Here is a 22,765-nt window from a genome sequence, read left to right on the forward strand (position 1 = left end):
ATTTTTTCAAATTTTTAAACCTGTCGCTCTAACATCTCTCTGATAGTATGATTTTTTGAATTCTAGTTATAATCTAAAAAATATCTAATATAACAAGGGAGGGAAGTTTTATGACCTACGGATTCAGTTTGAGGGAGGATAAATCGAGGGTCGCAATGCCTCCAAGTTGGATTGGGAATTAATAAGAGAGCTTAACGGTGAAAACCCTTCGTCCCTTGGTTCTCACTTAAGAAAAGAAACCCAAAGGTTTTTCAAAACAGCGAAAACATTTTGGTTTTCCTTTATTATTTCTTCCTCCACCTCTTATCTGTGGGTGTTTTCGATTCTCAACTCTTCATTTTCGTGCACCAAACCAGGTACCTTCTCCATATCTCTTCGAAATCATCTTGCTTAATCATCTTATTCTGTTTATTTTTATTTTTATTGTTCGTTTGTGTGTGCTTGCAAATTCAATCATATTATTTAGCAAATTATTATTATTATTCCATATTTACATTTTTAAAGATTTGGGAATTATCTGGCCAGAAGAAAAGGTTTAAAAGAGGTCACAGATGAGGCTTTTCTCCCTTCGATAGATCTGGCAAAGCTTTCCTGGAGCATTTATTGACGTTGCTTAAATGAAAGTCTTGCCCCTCCACTGAATCGTTCGAAGCCAGAACCAATTACCACCGATCAAATGAGTGAACTTTCTCTTCTTGGGTCTATTCATTTGGCATTGTCCTAGGAGCAGAAAGCCTTTCCTTCAGTAACTGGATTAGATCACTTTGCAATAGATATGGCACCTCCATCTCTTTGATCATTCACCACCTCCAACCGATTTTGCGTATATCATATTGATTGCCCCTTGCTGCACCACCTATCTTTCGGAAGTGAGATGCACAAAGATCTACACTGATTTAAGAATCGCAAAACGCGAAAGTGAGCACATCCAAGCCCGAATTGAACCTGCTGATATCGCGACGGCAGAGTGCCCGGATTGAGAACATCCTTTTTCAGAACCATCACTTGCCCGGATTGAGATGATCTTTACGAGGCTGCTACATTGGGAGTGGAATCAGCCAGTTGTTTACTAATGCTATTGGTCTAAAGTTCTTTTTGTCAATTGTTCCACTGAGGGCCGATATGTTATTCACTATTAGGTTTTGGAAAATATATGATTTTCGTCATCTTAGAATATCTTAGAATATGGCTACTTCCATTGAATTTTATTTTTTACTTATCACATTGTTTGCATTCTTAGCTTACTCTGCGGATGGAGTGGATTCAATCACCAAGGATATTCGTAATTCTGTCAAGCAGCAGAAAAACAAAGGTGTTTATTCTCTCGAGGTAAGTCTCTTAAGCTGTTTGCTTCCCTTTAGGTGCGTGTTTGATTGCTCTACAGAGTAATCAAATTTGCTTTTGGATTTATTTTTTGTGCTAACTGGCTTTATTCCTTATAGTGATTGGACCATTTTACCTGTTCATGCTGTTGATATTTGTTCATCCTATCATTTTGAGGTAATGTAGTGCAGTTTCAAACCTTTATTTGTTTGTGTGCAAAAAGAACTAACAACCTTCTTGCTTTTAAAAGTTAGCTCCAGTTGTTTGATCTTGATCAGATTTGCTATTCCTATGCAGTCGGCCTTACCTCCAAAACAAATAGCTTGGTGTGGATTGCACAGCGTGCTACTCTACTGGCATGATAATCTTTTGATGGTTGGTCCTTATGGAGATCCCGTGAATTTTTTTTATGATGCACCAGTCATATTAATTCCATTGTTTTTTATTTTTTGCTTATCACATTGTTTGCATTCTTAGCTTACTCTGCGGATGAAGTGGATTCAATCACCAAGGATATTCGTAATCCTGTCAGGCAGCAGAAAAACAAAGGTGCTTATTCTCTCGAGGTAAGTCTCTTAAGCTGTTTGCTTTCCTTTAGGTGCGTGTTTGATTGCTCTTCAAAGTAATTAAATTTACTTTTGGATTTATTATTTGTGATAACTGGCTTTATTCCTTATAGTGATTAGACCATTTAATCTGTTCATGCTGTTAATATTTGTTCATCCTATCATTTTGAGGTAATGTAGTGCAGTTTCAAACCTTTATTTGTTTGTGTGCAAAAAGAACTAACAACCTTCTTGCTTTTAAAAGTTAGCTCCAGTTGTTTGATCTTGATCAGATTTGCTATTCCTATGCAGTCGGCCTTACCTCCAAAACAAATAGCTTGGTGTGGATTGCACAGCGTGCTACTCTACTGGCATGATAATCTTTTGATGGTTGGTCCTTATGGAGATCCCGTGAATTTTTTTTATGATGCACCAGTCATATTAATTCCATTGTTTTTTATTTTTTGCTTATCACATTGTTTGCATTCTTAGCTTACTCTCTGGATGAAGTGGATTCAATCACCAAGGATATTCGTAATCCTGTCAGGCAGCAGAAAAACAAAGGTGCTTATTCTCTCGAGGTAAGTCTCTTAAGCTGTTTGCTTTCCTTTAGGTGCGTGTTTGATTGCTCTTCAAAGTAATTAAATTTACTTTTGGATTTATTATTTGTGATAACTGGCTTTATTCCTTATAGTGATTAGACCATTTAATCTGTTCATGCTGTTAATATTTGTTCATCCTATCATTTTGAGGTAATGTAGTGCAGTTTCAAACCTTTATTTGTTTGTGTGCAAAAAGAACTAACAACCTTCTTGCTTTTAAAAGTTAGCTCCAGTTGTTTGATCTTGATCAGATTTGCTATTCCTATGCAGTCGGCCTTACCTCCAAAACAAATAGCTTGGTGTGGATTGCACAGCGTGCTACTCTACTGGCATGATAATCTTTTGATGGTTGGTCCTTATGGAGATCCCGTGAATTTTTTTTATGATGCACCAGTCATATTAATTCCATTGTTTTTTATTTTTTGCTTATCACATTGTTTGCATTCTTAGCTTACTCTGCGGATGAAGTGGATTCAATCACCAAGGATATTCGTAATCCTGTCAGGCAGCAGAAAAACAAAGGTGCTTATTCTCTCGAGGTAAGTCTCTTAAGCTGTTTGCTTTCCTTTAGGTGCGTGTTTGATTGCTCTTCAAAGTAATCAAATTTACTTTTGGATTTATTATTTGTGATAACTGGCTTTATTCCTTATAGTGATTAGACCATTTAATCTGTTCATGCTGTTAATATTTGTTCATCCTATCATTTTGAGGTAATGTAGTGCAGTTTCAAACCTTTATTTGTTTGTGTGCAAAAAGAACTCACAACCTTCTTGCTTTTAAAAGTTAGCTCCAGTTGTTTGATCTTGATCAGATATGCTATTCCTGTGCAGTCGGCCTTACCTCCAAAACAAATAGCTTGGTGTGGATTGCACAGCGTGCTACTCTACTGGCATGATAATCTTTTGATGGTTGGTCCTTATGGAGATCCCGTTAATTTTTTTTATGATGAACCAGTCATATTAATTCCAGGGTGTGATGGAGAAAGGATACTTTCAAACAAGGCGGACGGGACCCCTCCACTGATTCGTTCGAAGCCAGAACCAATTACCACCGATCAAATGAGTGAACTTTCTCTTCTTGGGTCTATTCATTTGGCATTGTCCTAGGAGCAGAAAGCCTTTCCTTCTTCGTCTTACTACTTGAAGGAATCAGATTCAGTAACTGGATTGGATCACTTTACAATAGATATGACACCTCCATCTCTTTGTTCATTCACCACCTTAAACCGATCTTGCGTATATCATATCGATTGCCCCTTGCTGCACCACCTATCTTTCAGAAGTGAGATGCACAAAGATCTACACTGATTTAAGAATCGCACATCAAGTCGACGAACCTGCTGATATGAGCACATCCAAGTCCAAGTCCGAATTGAACCTGCTGATATCGCATCGGCAGAGTGCCCACGGCTGGACGAGAACATCCTTTCTCAGAACCATCACTTTCCCGGATTGAGATGGTCTTACGAGGCTGCTACATTGGGAGTGGGATCAGCCAGTTGTTTACTAATGCTATTGGTCTAAAGTTCTTTTTGTCAATTGTTCCACTGAGGGCCGATATGTTATTCACTATTAGGTCTTGGAAAATATATGATTTTCATCATCTTAGAATATCTTAGAGTATGGCTACTTAAACTCTAACCTGTAAATTTGTCTTCTTCTTCTTATTTATTGAATTATCAAACTTCCATTGTTTTTTATTTTTGCCTAATCACATTGTTTGCATTCTTAGCTTACTCTGCGGATGAAGTGGATTCAATCACCAAGGATATTCGTAATTCTGTCAAGCAGAAGAAAAACAAAGATGCTTATTATCTCGAGGTAAGTCTCTTAAGCTGTTTACTTTCCTTTAGGTGCGTGTTTGATTGCTCTTCAAAGTAATCAAATTTACTTTTGGATTCATTTTTTGTGATAACTGGCTTTATTCCTTATAGTGATTGGACCATTTTACCTGTTCATGCTGTTAATATTTGTTCATCCTATCATTTTGAGGTAATGTAGTGCAGTTTCAAACCTTTATTTGTTTGTGTGAAAAAAGAACTCACAACCTTCTTGCTTTTAAAAGTTACCTCCAGTTGTTTGATCTTGATCAGATTTGCTATTCCTATGCAGTCGGCCTTACCTCCAAAACACAAAACGCTTGGTGTGGATTGCACAGCGTGCTACAATCTTTTCATGGTTGGTCCTTATGGAGATCCCGTTAATTATTTTTATGATGAACCCGTTATATTAATTCCAGAGTGTGATGGAGTAAGGATACTTTCAAACACAAGTATGGAGGCAAGGATGTTGGGGTTCTGGGTGGAATGCAAGCTTCACCATTTTCTCCAGCGCATATACACAAAGCCTCTGCATCTCTCAGTGTAGCATCTAGATCAATTTGACCGCTCAGCTCATTAATGAATTTCAAGAGTGTATCGAAGTCCATCTCTTCACCCATGATCTTCTTTCCGTGCTTCTTCAAGATAGCAACACATACATACAAGTGGAAATGCTCAGCTTGGTAGTGTGTCCATAGCACCTCCCACAAACGCATCATCTTCTCAAAGTCGAACTCCCTAAAAAACAGAGGTTGGACATGTCCAAAGAATCACTCAAATTTCATAGAATATTGTAATATGAAATTTGTCTGGAACAAAATTTAACTAGCAATAAAATATATTTGTATATTCAATTCTAATTGCAATATAGTTCAAGTGTGTGAACACAGAATCACATAGCAAAGCTAAAGCATTTCATAAGAATCCATTAACTATTTTGAAACAAGTTCACGACAGTACGACTGGCAATAATAATGAACAGTACGACTGGCAATCTAATATAACAAGGGAGGGTTAAGAGGAATATTAAAATCAAAGATCGAATGGGTGCGATAAAATCGAGGGGAAAATTAATTTTTGAGAAATAAATCGCCCGCCTAACACTCTCTCTCTCTCTCTCTTTCTGTCTTCCCACGCAATTAAGCACCTTTTGCTCTCTCTCTCCCAGCTTTCAAGAACAACGAATCCCCCCCTTTTTTTGTGAGCTCTTTGCGATCAAGTGAAACCATAGCATTGAGTAGCGTACACTCTTTTGCTCTGGCAAACAAACATGGAAACGCAAAAGGACGTAGTAACTCAGGTATGCATTTTTTTTTCCAAAAAAGAACCATTGTGATCAAGCACAATTTCCTTTATGCATCTCACCGCAGAGACTTTTCATTCCTGCAGATGGATGTGGGGCCTCTGCAACAAAGTAAACGACGACAAATTCGACATATAAGTGTTGCTGAACCTCATGTATGTCTGCAAAATCTTTTCCATAGTGTATTCCAGAACAGTACAACAAACATTTTCTCTGCTGTCTCTCATGCAAACTCATTTCACGTTGTCTAAGCTATCTGTGAGTATGTTTTGACTACTTTTCTCATTTGCAGCCGAATGTAGATATTACTGGGCCAAGGGTGCGTAAGAAAAATCGAACCAATACTAAGGTACATGTTATTTATTTTGTCGGTTATGTTCCTGTATTACAATGTTATCACGGCTTAATTTCTTTTTAGCCTTCTTATTTTTTCTTTAAAGAATGTTTGATTTTTTGGCTAAACTACAGTCATCCATACGTTCTGATATTGGCGCTCAAGGAAGCTTTGATTTGCAAACCCGACCTCAAGCTGTTATTGGCGCCCAGGTTTGTATAGTATTTTTCCTTTAGTCTTACAAGTTAACGAAAAAGTGGGTCTACAGACAGTACGGGCAGAGAAGTGGCCTTCAGTGCAATGTGTTTTTTTGAAATCTGCACATGTATGTCACCATATCAAGTACTTGCAATTAATCATGTCAAATTATTGATGATAGATTTCGGGGGCTCCAATCAACCACCATCCAACAACTCAGGTACAGCCTCATCGTCAGCTCCCTATAAGTACTGTTACTCTCGAACCATCTCGCGGCAGTGTCTCATGCTGTGCTCGAAGGGACACGGCTAGAGCCATGTCTTCGCCCAAGGCTCATAGTAGCCAGTCTTCATCCGATTTGAACAATCATTCCCCTCCATCTGTGCTACCTACTCGGATGGCATTGGCGCAGCGTGCACGTAGAGCCCGGGAGAAAATGGAGAGGCTCTCTGCCTCTACTTTAACTAACATGGGACATCTATCATCAGTCATATCTTCTCCCAAGGCTCATAGTGGCCAGTCTTCATCTGATTTAAACAATCGTTCCACTTCAGCTGTGCTACCTACTCGGAAGGCATTGGCGCGCGTGCCGTAGAGCCCCCGTGAAAAAATGGAGAGTCTCTCTGCCTCTTTTTACCTAACATGGGTCGTGTACCATCAGAAGCAGCAGACGACTCTCACTCACCATTGCAACCCTGTGCTCTAAAAGACAAAGGAAAGAGCATTGTTCGTGATTTGGCGCCAACCCCACTGTATACCACAGTAACATATTTGGTTGGGTCATCCTCTACTGGGGACTCCACTCGAGAAAACAATGTTCTATGCAAAGAAAATGTTGTGGAACTTGGCAGTTGTTATCCTCAACTGGGTCATAGTCAGATAACCACACCTTTACGAATCTACAGGTTTGTCCCTCTATAAAAAGTGTTTGATCCGTCAATGAAATGCCATTTCACCCAATGCATATATATAATGTATTGCTTCGCATGTTGCTGTAGTCCCAGGTCTGAAAGATGTCCGGGAAGCGATGGACGTTCCAACGAACCAGCCTATGAAGAAGGAATAAGTATCTTAAATGAATCAATAATATCATGTGAAGACATGGAGGCGGATGTTCCAATTGGACAAACGACTAATCTGCCGGTAGAACGTCATTTCCTTGGTCGGATGGATGTGCGTTGTTCACACTGTTCCGCTCTTCACTGGCTAGATGAGAAATTGGTGCACTCATCTAAGAAGAGGCCTAGGTTTGGAATGTGTTGTTTACAGGGCAAAATTCAGTTGCCTCTTCTTTCTCCATTGCCACCTTCTCTCCACTCACTCTATGAAGGATCTGGTGGACACGCAAACTCATTCCGTGAACACATTCGGCAATACAATGCATGTAATGCTTTTACAAGCCTTGGTATCATTCCAGACGAACGCGTGCTGAAGGGGCGGGGGCCAAAATCATTTGTTATACACGGAGAGCTTTATCATAGAGTTGGAGCATTGCTGCCGGATCCAGGCAGGGATCCCGTCTATTCACAACTTTACTTTTATGACGGCAATGAGGCTTTGGATCACCGCATCCGTCGTAATCCTAAACTGTCAAAGGAAGTCTTGAAAATCATCCAATCTGCTCTCACAGAGCTCAATGGCTTTTGTAAGCTCTATAAGAATGCTTTTGAGATTTTAGATTCCCAAAATCTTGCAGACAACAATGTTCCGGCACGACTTCACTACAATCCTGGAACTGATCGACGTCGATACAACCTACCATCAACAGACGAAATAGCTGTGCTTTTGCCAGGGGATGGTAGTGCTTTCGATAACATCCGAGATATTGTTCTACGTTTGAAGGGGTGGGTTAGCGAGGATCAGTGAGTGTAACCCTGCATATTTACCCCTTCATTATGTTCTTTTTCTTTCCTAGAGGAGAACTTCGGTTGGTCTCCCCGATCTCTGCCCGATGGAACGTCGTCGAATCCGCCCGTCCAATGTGCGCTTGACTCAGACGCAATACTATGCTTACCGTTTCTTCGATCGCCCAACCGAGTATTCCCCGATCTTGAATGGTGGTCCTCTAGGACAACAGTTCATTGTCGATGCTTGGGCAGCCAGCAACGTAACCGCGTTGGATTAGAAATCGTCAAGCGAAATTCGCTGAATCAGATCGGGGTTGACAGATATTGCAGCCCGGGGGCTAAGCCCAGGCCAAGTTGGGCAGCGTATTATTCTGCCCTCATCTCATACAGGAAGTCCACGGCATATGTATGAAATATACCAAGATTCAATGGCCATCACACGCGGTATAATAAACATCCGGACATCTTTATGATCGCCACAAAGAAATCAAAACCGGCCGGAAATTCGAATGAGCTGAAAAGTCATCAGAAATCAACTGACAAACCTGTGTTGGTTGCACGCGCTTTTGATCTTAAGCGAAAAGCAATCATGGAAGAAATATTAAAAAAAGGTGTGTTTGGCCGGGTCGTTGCACACGTCTACACCATAGAGTTCCAAAAGCGGGGCTTGCCTCACATGCACGGATTGCACGCTCTTATATTCCTTCAACATGAGGATAAGATCCGCACTACTCAACAAGTGGATCGAATTGTATCTGCCGAGATTCCAGACCCTGATACGCATCCTACTCTCTTCCAGACCGTTATGAAGTGTATGATTCATGGTCCGTGCGGTGCTGAAAAACCAAACGCTGCCTGTATGCAAGATGGACGGTTCCATTACCCACGAGAATTTGTTGAGAAAACGACGATGGATCAAGAAGGCTACCCTCTTTATATCGCCGCAACACCGAGAGTTTACAAAGCGCAACAAAGACACCACTGTTAGTAACCGAAAATGTAGCTCCATATAACCCATATCTGTCTGAAAAGTTTGACTGCCACATTAATGTTGAAGTGTGTGCATCAGTTCGTGCAGTCAAATATATCCATAAATACATCTACAAGGGTTTCGACAAAACAACTATCGTCTTAGCAGGCGCCGATGATGAGATTCAACAATACATTGATGCAAGGTATATCGGGCCACCGGAAAGGCGTATGGCGCCCTGTTAGAGTTTAGGATGCACGAGGAGGTGCCCAATGTTGTTCGGTTGGCAATCCACTTGCCCGGCATGCATCGGGTTCTTTACATTGAAATGAACCAATGGATGAAATTATTACTTTCGAGGAGAGCGTCGAGTCAACTCTCACGCCTTCTTTAAATGTTGTCTTTACAACCCAATAGCCCGAGGGTATACTTATCCGAGATCCCTCACCGCTTTGCCTTCAACAAAAAATTCAAACAATGGACACTCAGGAATCAAGCATCTTCTCCCGCTATTGGTCGGATGTATTTTGAGAAGCCTAATGCCGGAGAACGATTCTATCTACGGTTGTTGTTAACAGTTGTAAAGGGCCCCACATCATTTGATTCATTGAGATTTGTCAATGGTGTTCCATACAATACGTTCAAAGGAGCGTGTGTCGCACGAGGCCTACTGGAAGATGATGCAGAGTGGAAGAAATGTCTTGAGGAGGCCTCAGAAATGAGCACTGGTTATCAACTGCGTCGACTGTTCAGCATTATCCTACTTGAGTGCTCTCCAACCAGCCCAGAATTACTTTGGGCCAGATTTGGCGTCCATATTTGTGATGACCTTGCGCCTAAGATGAAATCAGTTTTACTTATACAAAATCCATCTCAAGAACAAGTTAACGACTACGGCTTATTTTTATTGGATCAACTTCTTATAGAAGGTGGGAGGAGCCTTTCCAACTTCCCAGACATGCCATTGCCGAAAGAAAAGTGGGGAGATATTGTCCCCAATAGGCTTATTTGGGATCAGCAACAACTCCAACATGAGGGACTGCAACAAGAGGCGATACTAATATTAGCCGCCTTAATGGAGAGCAACGCGCCGCTTTTGACTTCGATGATTCCGTTCACAATCACGAAAGGTAGAGTTTTTTCTTAAATGGGGCTGCAGGCACTGGAAAAACTTTTCTGTACAATACCATTGCAGCCTCATGTCGTAGTGTTGGAAATATTGTTATTATGGTTGCTTCATCTGGCATTGCATCTTTATTATTGGCTGGTGGTAGAACTGCTCACTCAACCTTTAGCTTGCCACTAAATGTGTTTGAAGACACCATGTGTGGTTTTTCTAAGGACTCTTTGCAAGCCGGACTTTTCAAAGAGACCAAACTTATTATTTGGGATGAAGTCCCCATGCAACATAGGCACTGTGTTGAAGCTGTTGATCGATCACTTCAAGATATATGTAGTAACAAAAAAACATTCGGCGGCATCACTGTCATTCTTGGAGGCGATTTTCGACAGACTCTTCCTGTTATACCAAAAGGTGTCCGTGAAGATTTTGTTGCTTGCATCACTCACGGAGGTCTTTACTATGGAGACATGTCCAGGTTTTGCATTTGGTTCATAACATCGCCTCGACATGTCGAACCGCATAACATCAATTTTGCAAACTTTCTTACGAGAGGTTATAAAATTATTTTGAAATATTTTACTTTGAACAGTTTTCTCACAAATTCTACACATAATGACTAAATTTTCTCCTTTGGTTGATTATTTAGATTGGCACAAATCCAACCGAGACAATCGAAGTTACCATCGGGTGTTCAAAACTGTTCAAACCTTGAAAGACCTCATTGACTCTGTTTACCCAAAATTAAATGTGGAGGGCACCGCTTCAAGCCGAAGTTTTTAGAGAGCGCACTATTCTAGCTGCACGTAATGACGATGTCAAGGAGATTAATGAACAAGCCTTAAATTTATTCCCTGGAGATGTTATTGAATATCTGGCTGCGGATAAAGCTATTGAAGGAGATAGGGACCCTCGGTCACAAGACAGGGAAGCAACTCATAATTCACCTGCAAATCTCAATGGGTCTCATTCAAAAGCAAAAAAAAAAAAATGGCAGCTCTAATACAGGCGTTGGTGAGTACCCAAGTGAGTTCTTAAACTCCCTTGATCCATCCAGTTTACCTCCTTTCAAACTAAAGTTGAAACGTGGAAGTCCAGTCATGTTGCTAAGGAATATTAAACCAAGAGATGGGCTCTGCAATGGAACGCGGCTAATAGTTCTTCAATGTGCTACCAGAGTGATTCAAGCTATGATTATAACTGGAGACAAAACAGGCCAGCAAGTACTTCTCCCTAGAATATCTTTGGCGCGCCGACGACTCTGAGAGATGGTCGTTCCCATGACTAGGCGGCAATTCCTATCACGACTTCGCATATGGGATGACGATTAATAAATCCCAAGGGCAGTCAGTCAAATGCACGTTAGGATAGATTTACGGACGCCGGTATTCATCATGGACAATTATACGTCGCACTCTCGAGATGCACATCATCAAAAAGAATTAGTGTCCTCCTTCCACAAGATGCTTCTGGTTGTACTACAAATATTGTCTACCCAGAAGTTTTGCTATAACTATAGGTATGTCGTCCTAATAACTCCCGAACTATTATAGCCGTCGGTTTGTCTTGGGAAATAGTTGGTTTTCTTTGTAATTATGCACTTGACACTATACATGCCGTTGTAAGTCAACCGCTTTCACTATATCGTAGCCTTTTAAGGTGTGGCTCACTCATTCCCCGATTTGAGCCTTTCTCTGTTCAGGTTTTTTTCCATCTATCCTTATCTAACTTATGCATTTCATAACTGAGTTACTTGCAGGCTAAATGTTTACAGAAAGATAACTTCTTTGTAAGCATTAGCTTTCCGTGCATGAGAAGTAGGCATTCTTATTCTACATGGACTTCAGGTAATATCACATGCCTAACAAAAACTTAATATTATTCCACCCTTACTCTTAAAAATGCAGTGCATTTACCCATATTCACGGTTGTCAATCCCGCCAACTGTATGTGGAGATAACCTGTTTGATCCATCGATTTCTGGTGTTTACCTATTTTTTTTAGCAGACGGAATAAACTGCATAATTGAGGCCTACTCTCAAATTTTGTTGGTTGGCATGTGGTCAATACATGGTAGTTTTCCGAAATGGTTCTGTCGATAGGTTTTTGAAATTTGCGTGTGGCCTTAACATGCTAGGATCACCTAATATTATTCACATTTAATAAACTTTTAGAACAACTTTAACCACTGACAACGGTACCTGCTGGACCAAAAAAAACACTTTGGCAAAAACATTCTAATTGCTTTTGGTCATGGTGTCTCCCGTTCTGAAAACTGCCTAACTGAGAACCCTTGCTCATTTTGCTAAATTTATCTGTTTCCTAATTCCTACTATACGTATGATATATTTCCATTCGCACCTGTTTGTTTCGCTTGGCATTTGCAATTACTTGATATTATCCTGCAAAAAAAAAATGTTGTTTCGTTTCAGATGCAAACCATTTGTCATTTGTCGGCTTGGTGTAGGGTCTTATTTAATTTCTTTGCCGGCTTGATGTAGGGTCTTATTCCTCGCATTCCGGCTTTGATTTAATCTCATTGGATATTATTCATTGTGTGTCCAACACTTTCCTACAGACAGATTAAAGCTTCACTATAGAATACCACAAAGCCGGAGATTTCTAAAGGCCTGAAGCAGAATTTGGTATGGAGTCAAGTACCAGAAGTGTTCTTATGGTGTGAATTAAACAAACCGTGTCTTTTCGACCATTTCTTTCCCCACCACCACAAGAGCGCCCAGCCCAGTTGTTATTTTAAATGCAAAAAAATATTGTTTCCATTCTAGGTCCGGCTGTTATTTAGTCTCTGTTGTTTGCTCCTTCCGCTTACTTGAGTACCCGACATTCTAAACAAGCTTAGTTGCTAACTTATGGTGCCTGATGGTAATACTCTTGCAATGTGGACGGATATCTCACCTTTTAAAAAACATGTTTGTGTTCATGGCATACTAATATATGTCTGCTAATGTGCTGCAAATATTATAGTATTGTTTTTACTAAGGATTATAAATTAAATGAGTTCGCTTGGTTAGAGCAGGCATCAACTGCACCATGTCCTTGCTGAGTCCCTCTTCGTAGACCTTAGTTGCACCCGTTTAGAATGGGTGGCAAGGGCTTTCAGTGTGCACTACTGTCTGAAGGTAAGACTGACGCTGAGATTTACATGCATCCTAACTTGACTAAGGAAACTAAATAGGTTACTTAGCTTTACATCACATTAACCAGGGAACCTTGAATTGTAGTTTGGGAATATGGAATACCATAAATAGGCCCAACTTTGTGAATGCTACACTTTAAAGTGTTTGCAATCATACCCGACATCATGTCGAGACAGTCACTGGAGCCTATGCTTCCCAAGCCAAGACGCCCCCTTCCATAACAACACTCAATAGTGCCATTGTGTGTGCTCACCCTCAGCAGACTATATATGGCTGCTGCCCCAAGATTATCTTTCATGGAACCTTAAGCGGATTCGAAAGCAAAATATGGTATTGCAGCAGCTTTTTGTGAGAGACCTTAATGCAGGTTTTTTCAAAAAAATTATTCCAGGTATATATGCATAACTGTTGAGCAACCATACAAATGGGGTTAGGCGACCTTTTCGAGAGCATGTGCGAAAGATCGCTTTGATCCCCTTAGTGCTTGAGTTCTTTCTCCTTATATTTAGTAACCCATGTTATAGGGAAGCCCCTGACTTTGACAAGCGGGCAAAGCAATATTCAGGAGTGGTAGTTGGTGTGGGAGTGGGAACCTCTTTATTTCTATTAAAGTTGAATGGTATTAATATGTGAACAAACTATAAATTGCAAGCGATAAAGACCAAAGAAACCCAAAAAACCGTGCGCCTTTCTTCCTATCCTACCTTACCCAAAATTCAATCGGACCTTCAAATTTTCGCCTTCTTCAACGGTTATCTTCATATTCCACGCTTAGCTGCCATGTAACGGATGGGCCTATTCTCCTTCCCTCTCTTCATGTATCTTTCTAACCTCTATAAATTCAGCGTTTTTCCTTCCGTCAACATATGTTCGACTTCTTCACACCAAGAAACTTTCTATTATACGTAATCACCATCGTAATCCCTTTCTCTCCTCCATTTCTAAAAATTATTTATTTACCGTGGACCGCTCATCGTTAATTTTGCCCCTTTCATTAAACTTTGCGGCTACCGAATGTCGACGACGCTGAGAACTATCAAGCTCTTGATAAAATCCGCCAATGGATCGACCGCTATAAAGTTTTAGGCCGCATCACAAGACTCGAATCACCAATTTGAGTAATAAGTACACTAGGGAAGTGCTTAGCTTGGAGTTTCTTCTGTTGGATGCAAAGGTAATTACAATACAATGTGCCGTCTATGCAAAAACCAGAGAAAATCCCGGCCAAGCTAATTTATTCACTGCCTTGGCTATTTTCAAACATATATACAGGGTACTCATATTCATGTTGTCCTACTGAAGAAATATTTTATGGATTTTGGAGATATCCTTCAAGGGAATGTGTTAAAGGAAGGCAATATCTACACATTAGAGAAATTCGACGTTTGGTTTGCAAAGAGTTATAGGCCGGTTGAGCATGATCACAAGATCTTTTTCAAAACTGGCACATTGATCGCGCCAATTAATGAAGAATGTATTGACATTGCAAGGCACAAATTCGCCTTCTCCCAGTTTGACACTGTTTCAAGCCAAGTTGGTGACAAGACTCACCTAATAGGTTATATTCTTTCAATGGCCACTTACCTTTGTTAAATCAGCCCTTTGTTGGTTGGCTTTCTCCTGACGTTTTGGCTTTCTCCTGACATTTATGTTACTAACGATTGTAGACGTGATTGGCCTACTGAAGAGCGTCGGCAACATTACAGCCAAATTTGGGACAGTTTTCCAGGAGATTGTTATCATGGACAAGAGGTGACTTGCCGTCCTTACATCTTAAATGACCCCAGTATGAATTCTCCCTTCTAACACAGGTGATCCTATTATCAGTGAAATGGAATTGACTATTACATTATGGGGTCGGATTGACCCCGACTTCAAAGACATTTTCTCACAACAAAGTGTTATTGTCATTGCAACTTCACTCAACGCAAAAAGAAATTCAAGGTTAATAACTTTTTTGATTCACACTATTGGAATTCGCTTTTGTAGTGCTCACAAAAAAAAGAGCTACAAGTGTTTGACGGTCCATATTGTTAGGTAAAATTTGTCTTTCATCACTCAGTGCAACAAAGGTCTACCTCAATTTGGATGTGGCTGATGTTACTGCCTACAGAAACAGGTTTATCTATCCTGCTTGCGCGCCAATTCATTCTTCTATCATACAATTTGATCATGTTGCCTCTTACTCATGTCCTTTGTCACATTCCTTTTCATTGTAGTTTGAGGGTACCCACATGCAGATAGACCACCTTGATCCATCTACAACATTGGGCCTTTTCGAGGAAGAAGAACCGCTTAGAAACCGTAGGGTTTCGATAGACAAATTAAAAGAAATGGGTCTAGATGAATCCCACAAGGTAACGTTCTCTCCTTTTAGGTTTCTTGTGTTTCGTTGTGTGATTCATTAATGGAAATGATTGTCTTAAAACAGGGAGAAACATATACTTGCAGAGCAACCATCGGATATATCTTCAACACAAATTGGTATTATAATTCGTGCAGCAACAGCAAGTGTAACAAAAAAGTTGCAGACAGAGTGTGCCCGGACTGTGGGGTTGAAGTTGGCAGCCGAAGTGAGAGGTGACTTATAAATTCCTTATCCAACCAATTCTTTGTTAGCTTAACTATCTTTGAAACTTTATTTCAAATGGACAGGTACATGCTACGCATGGATGTAGAAGATCCGTCTGGGGTTACTCTATTTGTCGCATTTGATAGAGAAGCTGAATATCTTATTCAAAAGCCGGTTAAGGAATTGGTTGACTCCTACAAAAAGGCAAGCCCCTGCAATTTTACATATCACCTCGGCGTTTGTTTTTTTCAGCTGAAACAAAAAAAACCTAGGTCTAGCCAATTTGAAATATCTTCTCACCGTTACAGGAGAATGGGCCACAGGCTGTTCAGACCGCATTGGAACAAGTTACTGGAAAAGAATTCATTTTCCAAGTTAAAATAAATTACTACAGCCAAAATAAGGAAAACCAGTCTTTTGTTATCTACAAAATTTTCCCAACTACTGTTGATGATGACACGATAAAAAAAGAAACCATTGAAAAGGTGATCCTCTGTTCCCTTTACTAAATTTCATATTAATTCACCTTCATTCAACTAAATCTGGTTCAATGCAGGATAAAACAAACCGAAGCACTGATTTAGATGATGGGCTTATTGGAGTTGAGGTGTCAAGCCAGGCTATGGAATCTGAACTCCCCTAACAAAAAAAAAAAAGGATAATGTAGTGGGTAAACACTTATTCAACCATTTTCTCCATTTCACTTATACTCACTTGCACTACTCTATTGGTTTGTTTGTAAAGAACATAAAACCAATCGCTACACCTAATTATTTTCTTCTCCCCAATGCAGGACATGTGTGCAAGGCATCCATCCCGAATCATGTGACCATTTTCTTCCTTCTATGAGATTTTGTGCTCACAAACTTCTCTTCCTTGAAATCCACCTTTCGGATCTGCTGCGTTTTAGTTTTCCCTCGTGTGACATTGTTAGACACTATGTATTGTCACAAGGTTTCTTCTACTTTAAGCCGGGATGTGTTCTTAATTTGTGCTTTGTGTTTTAAGACGCAAATCTCTTATTTAATTTGATGTATGCTTGGGTTTGATTTTTATAATTAATTCTTCTTGGTGCTATTATCCCCTCCCCCCCCCCCCCCTTTTTTCACCTATATTGTTTCGCTTGCATACCATGAGCTAATTTCTCCTCCCAGAGTTAAGCCCCCAATAATATGGTTTAACCGCTAAAGCAAAGGTAATGCCTTTCAACACGTTTCGCTTCTTTCACGCAAGCCATTATGGTTAGTCCATCTGTCTTTTAGTATATATTCTACAAGCATTAACAGCTCAATTCTCCTGTTTCTCTTACTCCAAAAATCTGTAAACGTTAAATTATGCATTCAGGCTGTACCTAACGTGAGAACCTACTTATGCTAAAAGGGTTGACACCCCCACAGTGCAGTTATCGGAGTTGTCCAGAATTAGATCTCCTCAGAGCACTATTCACCAGCCTTCCTTTGCCCGGGTATGGTGAAAGTTGTTGCCTGCCTTGCGAAGCTTTGAATTGTTGTTTGGGAATATGTGATACCCGAAATAGGCCCATCTGTAGGTTATGTAAATTCATGCAGTCGATAAGGTTAGTGAAATTCTGTCTTTTTAAATATATACCGAGTTTTCTTTTACAGTTTGAGAATTTCTTATTCCTTTTTTTTCTTTCTACTTTAATTTGGTTCTCCTTTTGTGTATCTAAGTACATTTGGCTTGTTTTGTAATATTTTGAAAATGCACAAAGTTGATGATCCATCTACCCCTCCTTCAGCGTCGGCCCCATCCAAATACTATATCAATACGCGTAGGTCCAATCCCTGGATATAAGCATCTAGCAAATAAAACCAAGCAAGTGTCCTTGATAAAGCTGTTATTGCGCCCCATCAGACATGACATGAAGATTTTTAAGCCAGTAGCAAGAGCTCTTCTCCCTCACTGCATCTGGGTAGACATTCTTCTGTGCAGCAACCTCCCATACTGAGCGGGCTTCCTCCTTGAGACCTGATTTGTTAAGGAAATCAATAACAACATCAACAAGCCCTCTTTTGCTCTCCCTATCCTCCCTAAACCCTAAACCCTAAACTGCTCTCTTGCTCTCCCTAGACTTGGTCTTAACCCTTCTTCTCTTCGGACTTATACTCTACTCCTTAGTCTGCGTATAGATACACAAGTACTTCAATGATATGGGTCAAGCAGGTTAGCTCATGGCGCTTTACCACCCATCCCCTGCATGCCTTTTCTGCAGTCCATATAACATCATGATTGCTCTTCAAGCATTTTCATCCGTAATTTGCACGACCATAGCTGTGAATAAGCCGATTATAAGTTACCACGTTAGGGGACGGAACCATCCTCAACCATTTCATCAAGTAACCTTTGTTTATGGCATTGAACCGTCCGCCGACGCCCTAGGATGCCAACCATCGTTGTGTAACTATGTTCATCATGCTTAAACCCAGGTTGACATTTGAGATGTTATGTTATGTAACAGGGAATAAATGTTTGGAAGATGAGAGTTTTGTGTAAAAGCACTGATTTTTATGTGTGTGTTGGTTCATCTTAGACATGTTATTCAGTATTTATACCGATTAATTTGTATCAAAGGGTGAAACTTTGAGCGATTTCTAACGGCCTGTAGTACCATTTGGTCTGGAAGTGTTCGTATGGTGTGGAATATCAAACCTGTCTTTGGGCCAGTTACTTTCCCCGCCACACAAGGGCATCCCATCGTTACTTAAAATGCCCATATATATTGTTCAAAAAGTGCTATGTTTGTTGTAGTTTAGTTTTTTTTGTGTGCTCCTTTCGAAGCATACTTTAGTGCTACCCATTTGAAACGCACTCAGTTGCTATCTCATTGTGCCTGACTCTAATACTCTTGCAATATCTAAGGAGGCTCGCCTTTCAAAAAGTCTGTTTGTGTTCATGCCATGCTTACATATCTCTGCTTATGTCTTGCAAATATTATTGTATTGTTTTTAAGAATATTATCAATAAGATGAATTCGCCTGGTTAAAGTAGGAATCGGCTCCACCATGTACTGGATGAGTATCACTTCTTTCACCTTAGTTCTACCCATTTAGAATATGAGTCAAAGATTTTCATTGTTGAACTACTATGTGAGGGTTAGCCACGCACTTAGATTTACACGCAACCTAACTTGATCAAAAAAACTAATTTGGTTAGTTATCTCTACACCACATTAACTAGGGAACCTTGAATTGTTGTTTGAGAATATGTAGTACTAGAAATAGGCCCAAATTTGAGCATGCTGTAATACACGGTACTTATAATCATGCCCGACATCATGTCAAGGCAGTCGCTGAAGCCTACAATTCCCCAGCCAAGAACTCCATTTCCATAAGAACCCACATATAACAATATTGAGTATGCCCACACTCAGCAGCCTCTATATAGCATCCACCCCAAAATTATGCAAAAAATGAGCCTTGCCGCCTTCTCGCCGATAACCAAAATGGGTACAAAATTTGAATCGGTCGTTTTAGAGCATAACCGCTTTCAACCTTGAAAAAATAAGAAAATTCGCAAAAAACACACACTCAACCAAAATGGAACGGCATCGCCAAAATTTCGTGTTCAAAAAAGATCACGCAACCGCAACATACATACAAAAAACCTAATGACATGTTATTTAATGCTTCAATTATGCTATGAACAAAATGAGGGCTTTACGCCCAAAAAAACGTGTGACTTCAAACCACATTAATACCCATAACTAAAACACATTAGTAATTAAGTCAATTAAAACTTATTTAACATTGGGTTTCACTTTTCGGTTCCACGTTAAGCTCTAACTCTATATAAATCAGCTCTAACTCTATATAAATCATTTCCAACCAGATGAACAACAAAATTTGTTAAAAAGTTTCCCTTTTCTTTCCCCTCTTCATTGTGGTATGTTTGTATGTATTTTAAAAAATATTTCTTTCTAAATAGTTTTATTTTTTTTTTTTTATTTTTTCCCTCTATTATTAACCCGATTAATCATAATAACCTTTCATTAATACAAACCTGCTGCTACTAATTTATACTTTTTTCCGATGGAATTATTCCTACCTCATTCCTCTCAAATATTTTGATTGAATTAATATTTTTCTTTTTCAGGAATGGATAATCTGCCAATCATACCTCCAAATACATGCAAGCCATCATCAACATCCTCTGAAGACAAATTCACCATTTATAAGGCCCATAACACCTCAATTATTACAAATTTAAAAGCAGTGAAATATGTTTTCGACTACATCTACAAGTCGCACATGAAAATAAAGATCTCGGTTGGGGAGAAGCCAATCGCAAAAAATGACGATATAGAACATGACTCAAATTCCATGGACGACATCAATTAATTTGTAACACATCACGAGTTAAACTCAATCATCACTTGCCACTATCTTACCTTCAACAAACAAATTGAAACTGTCGAGTTTTCTTATTACCATTATTTCCCTTTATAGTCAAATTTATACATTATTTATATACTCCTAAATGCTTTCAATGCCTTGGCAAAATATTTAGTAAATAAAGTTACCCCAAATTGCATCCCCAATTAAGTGTTTTTTTTGGGCTAATTACACTTCCCATGTTGCCCACATTTCAAAAACACGATCAAACTACAAATAATATATCGCTAGTTTATATTATATAAAATCGACTTTGTGCATCTACCAATATCGACCATATTCAAACCAGGTGATGCATTGTTAACATATATATATATATACAAAGTCGAGAGCCTATAACTAATCACGATGCGTATACTAAACAAACTGAAAAAAAAAAACATTTGCAACTATATAATAAGGTAACAAAAACTACAAAAAGTATGGATGGTTAATACACCTAATAATATTAATTTATGCACTCACCCCAAGACCGTTATGGGATGGATGCATGCATGCAGCCAAACAAAAATGCCTTGTAAGTTTTTATGTACTTTACAAGCTTAAAGAAATCTTCTCATCATTCAGGTATGAAGAAACAATGTTATTTGGTTCCAAGTATGGAAGTTAAGCTCATGTGATCTGTGTGAGATTGCTCGCAATTCAGTCTATTGTCCGCAATTCAATCTATCAATCAGGATTTTCACATGCTCTGAAGGTATAAAATTCCTATCATTTATTCATCCCTATTATTTATGTCTGTGCATATTGACGGGTAGAAACTTCCATCATCCAATTATACTTGCATGGGAATTGGACCAACTACTTTGACTTTAGATAGCATAAATTTCATTGACTTTGAGGACTTCAATGATGTCAATCACTTAAAAAATTCACGCTTGGTACTGTCTTCACAATTTCCTGAACCACCTGAGCCTCAACTCTAATTCTGATTGGTTCTGTAAAGTATGTCCTCATAAAATCCGATGCCGAATAGGTCGAATGGTAGTGGGTATGTGAAAGCTGAGTTGGGCATGAATATTGCTTGTGAGTTTGAGCTAATGTATCAGCGAAGAAAGAGTTAAAACCTTGAATTGTTGTTTGGGAATATGTAATGCCCGAAATAGGACCAACTTTGAGCATGCTGCAATACAAGGTCTTTATAATCATGCCCGACATCATGTCAAGGCATTCACTGAAGCCTACAATTCCCCAGCCAAGAACTCCACTTCCATAACCACCCACATATTGCAATATTGAGTGTGCCCACACTCAGCCGACTCTATATAGCAACAACCTCAAAATTATCTACGACAGAGCCTTCAGCAGCTTCGACAACCAAAATAGGTTCAATTGGAATCAGTCATTTGAGAGCACAACCATTCCGACACTGAAAATACTAGAAAATTAGGCAAAAAAACACACACTGCCTAACGGCACTGCCACGTGGTTGCAAACAGCTCCCTTAGTAATTAAGTCAATTATAACTTATTTATCACTGGGTTTCACTTTTAGGTTCCACGTTAAGCTCTAACTCTATATAAATCATTTTCAACCAGATGAACAACAAAATTTGTTAAAAAGTTACCCTTTTCCTTCCCCTCTTCATTGTGGTATGTTTGTATGTATTTTAAATTCTTTCTTTCTAAATAGTCTTATTTTATTTTTATTTTTTTTTCTCTCTATTATTAACCCAATTAATCATAATAACCTATCATTACTGCAGAATCTACTAATCTATACTTTTGTCCGGTGGAATTATTCCTACCTCATTCCTCCCTAATATGTTGATTGAATCACTATTTTCCTTTTTCAGGAATGGATAATCTGCCAATCATAGCTCCAAATACAAGCATGCCATCATCAACATCCTCTGAAGACAGATTCACCATTTATAAGGCCCATAGCACTTCAATTATTACAAATCTAAAAGCAGTGAATTATATTTTCGACAACATCTACAAGTCGCACAAGAAAATAAAGGTCACGGTTGGGGAGAAACCAATCGCAAAAAAATGATGATATAGAACAGGACTCAAATTCCATAGACGACATAGATTAATTTGTAATACATCACGAGTTAAACTCGATCATCACTTGCCACTATCTTACCTTCAACAAACAAATTGAAACTGTTGAGTTTTCTTATTACCATTATTTCCGCTGATAGTCAAATTTCTGCATTATTTATCTACTTCTAAATACTTTCAATCCCTTGGCGAAATATTTAGTAAATAAAGTTACCCCAAACTGTATCCCCAAATAAGTGTTTTTTTGGGTTGATTACACTTTCCATGTTGCCTACATTTCAAAAAAACAATCAAACTACAAATAATGTATGCGTTAGTTTATATTACATAGAATCGACTTTGTGCATCTACTAAATATCGAGCATATTCAAAATCAAGCCTATAACTAATCACGATACATATACTAAGCATACAAATTGTAAAAAAAAAAAAACGTTTACAACTATATAATAAAATAACAAAAACTACAATAAGTATTTCGGAAATGTTAATACACATAATAATAATAATTTAAACACTCCGTGCCGAAGGCACGGGCACTCACTAGTACTCT

At 39.1% G+C, this 22,765-nt stretch overlaps 5 protein-coding genes across 8 annotated transcripts; all 5 read left to right on the top strand.

The window, feature by feature from the left end:
• LOC147481091 (protein VACUOLELESS1-like) lies at window positions 1-5,143 on the top strand. Of its 4 annotated transcripts, XM_086580811.1 has the most exons (14): window positions 1-356; window positions 1,241-1,329; window positions 1,443-1,500; window positions 1,621-1,698; window positions 1,801-1,872; window positions 2,181-2,258; window positions 2,361-2,449; window positions 2,741-2,818; window positions 2,921-3,009; window positions 3,123-3,180; window positions 3,301-3,378; window positions 4,202-4,290; window positions 4,404-4,461; window positions 4,582-5,143. In XM_086580811.1, exons 2-8 carry the CDS (start codon window positions 1,253-1,255, stop codon window positions 2,763-2,765), a joined length of 477 nt encoding a protein of 158 aa, XP_086436937.1. In that variant the 5' UTR covers window positions 1-356; window positions 1,241-1,252; the 3' UTR covers window positions 2,766-2,818; window positions 2,921-3,009; window positions 3,123-3,180; window positions 3,301-3,378; window positions 4,202-4,290; window positions 4,404-4,461; window positions 4,582-5,143. The 4 variants fall into 4 exon arrangements, with proteins under 4 accessions (XP_086436937.1, XP_086436936.1, XP_086436938.1 ...); XM_086580810.1 differs by lacking the exon at window positions 3,123-3,180 and having other exon boundaries at window positions 2-356; XM_086580812.1 differs by lacking the exons at window positions 3,123-3,180; window positions 4,404-4,461 and having other exon boundaries at window positions 2-356.
• Window positions 5,144-5,559: 416 nt separating this feature from the next.
• Window positions 5,560-6,719, top strand: LOC147481092 (uncharacterized). The gene is made up of 5 exons (XM_086578832.1): window positions 5,560-5,589; window positions 5,679-5,747; window positions 5,885-5,941; window positions 6,061-6,138; window positions 6,306-6,719. The coding sequence occupies exons 1-5, from the start codon at window positions 5,560-5,562 to the stop codon at window positions 6,717-6,719; spliced, it is 648 nt and encodes a 215-aa protein (XP_086434958.1).
• Window positions 6,720-9,461: 2,742 nt separating this feature from the next.
• LOC147481093 (uncharacterized) lies at window positions 9,462-10,684 on the top strand. Its single transcript, XM_086578834.1, has 3 exons — window positions 9,462-10,071; window positions 10,137-10,539; window positions 10,654-10,684. Exons 1-3 carry the CDS (start codon window positions 9,462-9,464, stop codon window positions 10,682-10,684), a joined length of 1,044 nt encoding a protein of 347 aa, XP_086434960.1.
• Window positions 10,685-14,335: 3,651 nt separating this feature from the next.
• LOC147481094 (replication factor A protein 1-like) lies at window positions 14,336-15,438 on the top strand. Its single transcript, XM_086578835.1, has 5 exons — window positions 14,336-14,393; window positions 14,492-14,777; window positions 14,887-14,971; window positions 15,047-15,163; window positions 15,282-15,438. The coding sequence occupies exons 2-5, from the start codon at window positions 14,531-14,533 to the stop codon at window positions 15,436-15,438; spliced, it is 606 nt and encodes a 201-aa protein (XP_086434961.1). The 5' UTR covers window positions 14,336-14,393; window positions 14,492-14,530.
• Window positions 15,439-15,447: 9 nt separating this feature from the next.
• LOC147481095 (replication factor A protein 1-like) lies at window positions 15,448-16,615 on the top strand. The gene is made up of 6 exons (XM_086579911.1): window positions 15,448-15,576; window positions 15,651-15,799; window positions 15,875-15,995; window positions 16,100-16,276; window positions 16,348-16,461; window positions 16,585-16,615. The coding sequence occupies exons 1-5, from the start codon at window positions 15,454-15,456 to the stop codon at window positions 16,432-16,434; spliced, it is 657 nt and encodes a 218-aa protein (XP_086436037.1). The 5' UTR covers window positions 15,448-15,453; the 3' UTR covers window positions 16,435-16,461; window positions 16,585-16,615.
• Window positions 16,616-22,765: the final 6,150 nt, after the last annotated feature.

The sequence above is a fragment of the Coptis chinensis genome, chromosome 8, assembly GCF_015680905.1.
Source record: "Coptis chinensis isolate HL-2020 chromosome 8, ASM1568090v1, whole genome shotgun sequence".
NCBI lineage: Eukaryota > Viridiplantae > Streptophyta > Magnoliopsida > Ranunculales > Ranunculaceae > Coptis > Coptis chinensis.

Excerpts from the sequence above, each read along its gene's own strand:
- LOC147481091 (XM_086580811.1), top strand. The coding sequence starts at position 1,253 with ATGGAGTGGATTCAATCACCAAGGATATTCGTAATTCTGTCAAGCAGC. Across the intron at positions 1,501-1,620 it reads GTTCATCCTATCATTTTGAG|TCGGCCTTACCTCCAAAACA; the intron begins GTAATGTAGTGC and ends ATTCCTATGCAG. Across the intron at positions 2,450-2,740 it reads AAGGTGCTTATTCTCTCGAG|TCGGCCTTACCTCCAAAACA; the intron begins GTAAGTCTCTTA and ends ATTCCTATGCAG.
- LOC147481092 (XM_086578832.1), top strand. The coding sequence starts at position 5,560 with ATGGAAACGCAAAAGGACGTAGTAACTCAG. Across the intron at positions 5,590-5,678 it reads AAAAGGACGTAGTAACTCAG|ATGGATGTGGGGCCTCTGCA; the intron begins GTATGCATTTTT and ends TCATTCCTGCAG. Across the intron at positions 6,139-6,305 it reads AAGCTGTTATTGGCGCCCAG|ATTTCGGGGGCTCCAATCAA; the intron begins GTTTGTATAGTA and ends TATTGATGATAG.
- LOC147481093 (XM_086578834.1), top strand. The coding sequence starts at position 9,462 with ATGTATTTTGAGAAGCCTAATGCCGGAGAACGATTCTATCTACGGTTG. Across the intron at positions 10,072-10,136 it reads TCCGTTCACAATCACGAAAG|CCTCATGTCGTAGTGTTGGA; the intron begins GTAGAGTTTTTT and ends ATACCATTGCAG. Across the intron at positions 10,540-10,653 it reads TACTATGGAGACATGTCCAG|TTTTCTCACAAATTCTACAC; the intron begins GTTTTGCATTTG and ends TACTTTGAACAG.
- LOC147481094 (XM_086578835.1), top strand. The coding sequence starts at position 14,531 with ATGGATTTTGGAGATATCCTTCAAGGGAATGTGTTAAAGGAAGGCAAT. Across the intron at positions 14,972-15,046 it reads ATTGTTATCATGGACAAGAG|TGAAATGGAATTGACTATTA; the intron begins GTGACTTGCCGT and ends TCCTATTATCAG. Across the intron at positions 15,164-15,281 it reads AACGCAAAAAGAAATTCAAG|TGCAACAAAGGTCTACCTCA; the intron begins GTTAATAACTTT and ends TTCATCACTCAG.
- LOC147481095 (XM_086579911.1), top strand. The coding sequence starts at position 15,454 with ATGCAGATAGACCACCTTGATCCATCTACAACATTGGGCCTTTTCGAG. Across the intron at positions 15,577-15,650 it reads GTCTAGATGAATCCCACAAG|GGAGAAACATATACTTGCAG; the intron begins GTAACGTTCTCT and ends GTCTTAAAACAG. Across the intron at positions 15,800-15,874 it reads GTTGGCAGCCGAAGTGAGAG|GTACATGCTACGCATGGATG; the intron begins GTGACTTATAAA and ends TCAAATGGACAG.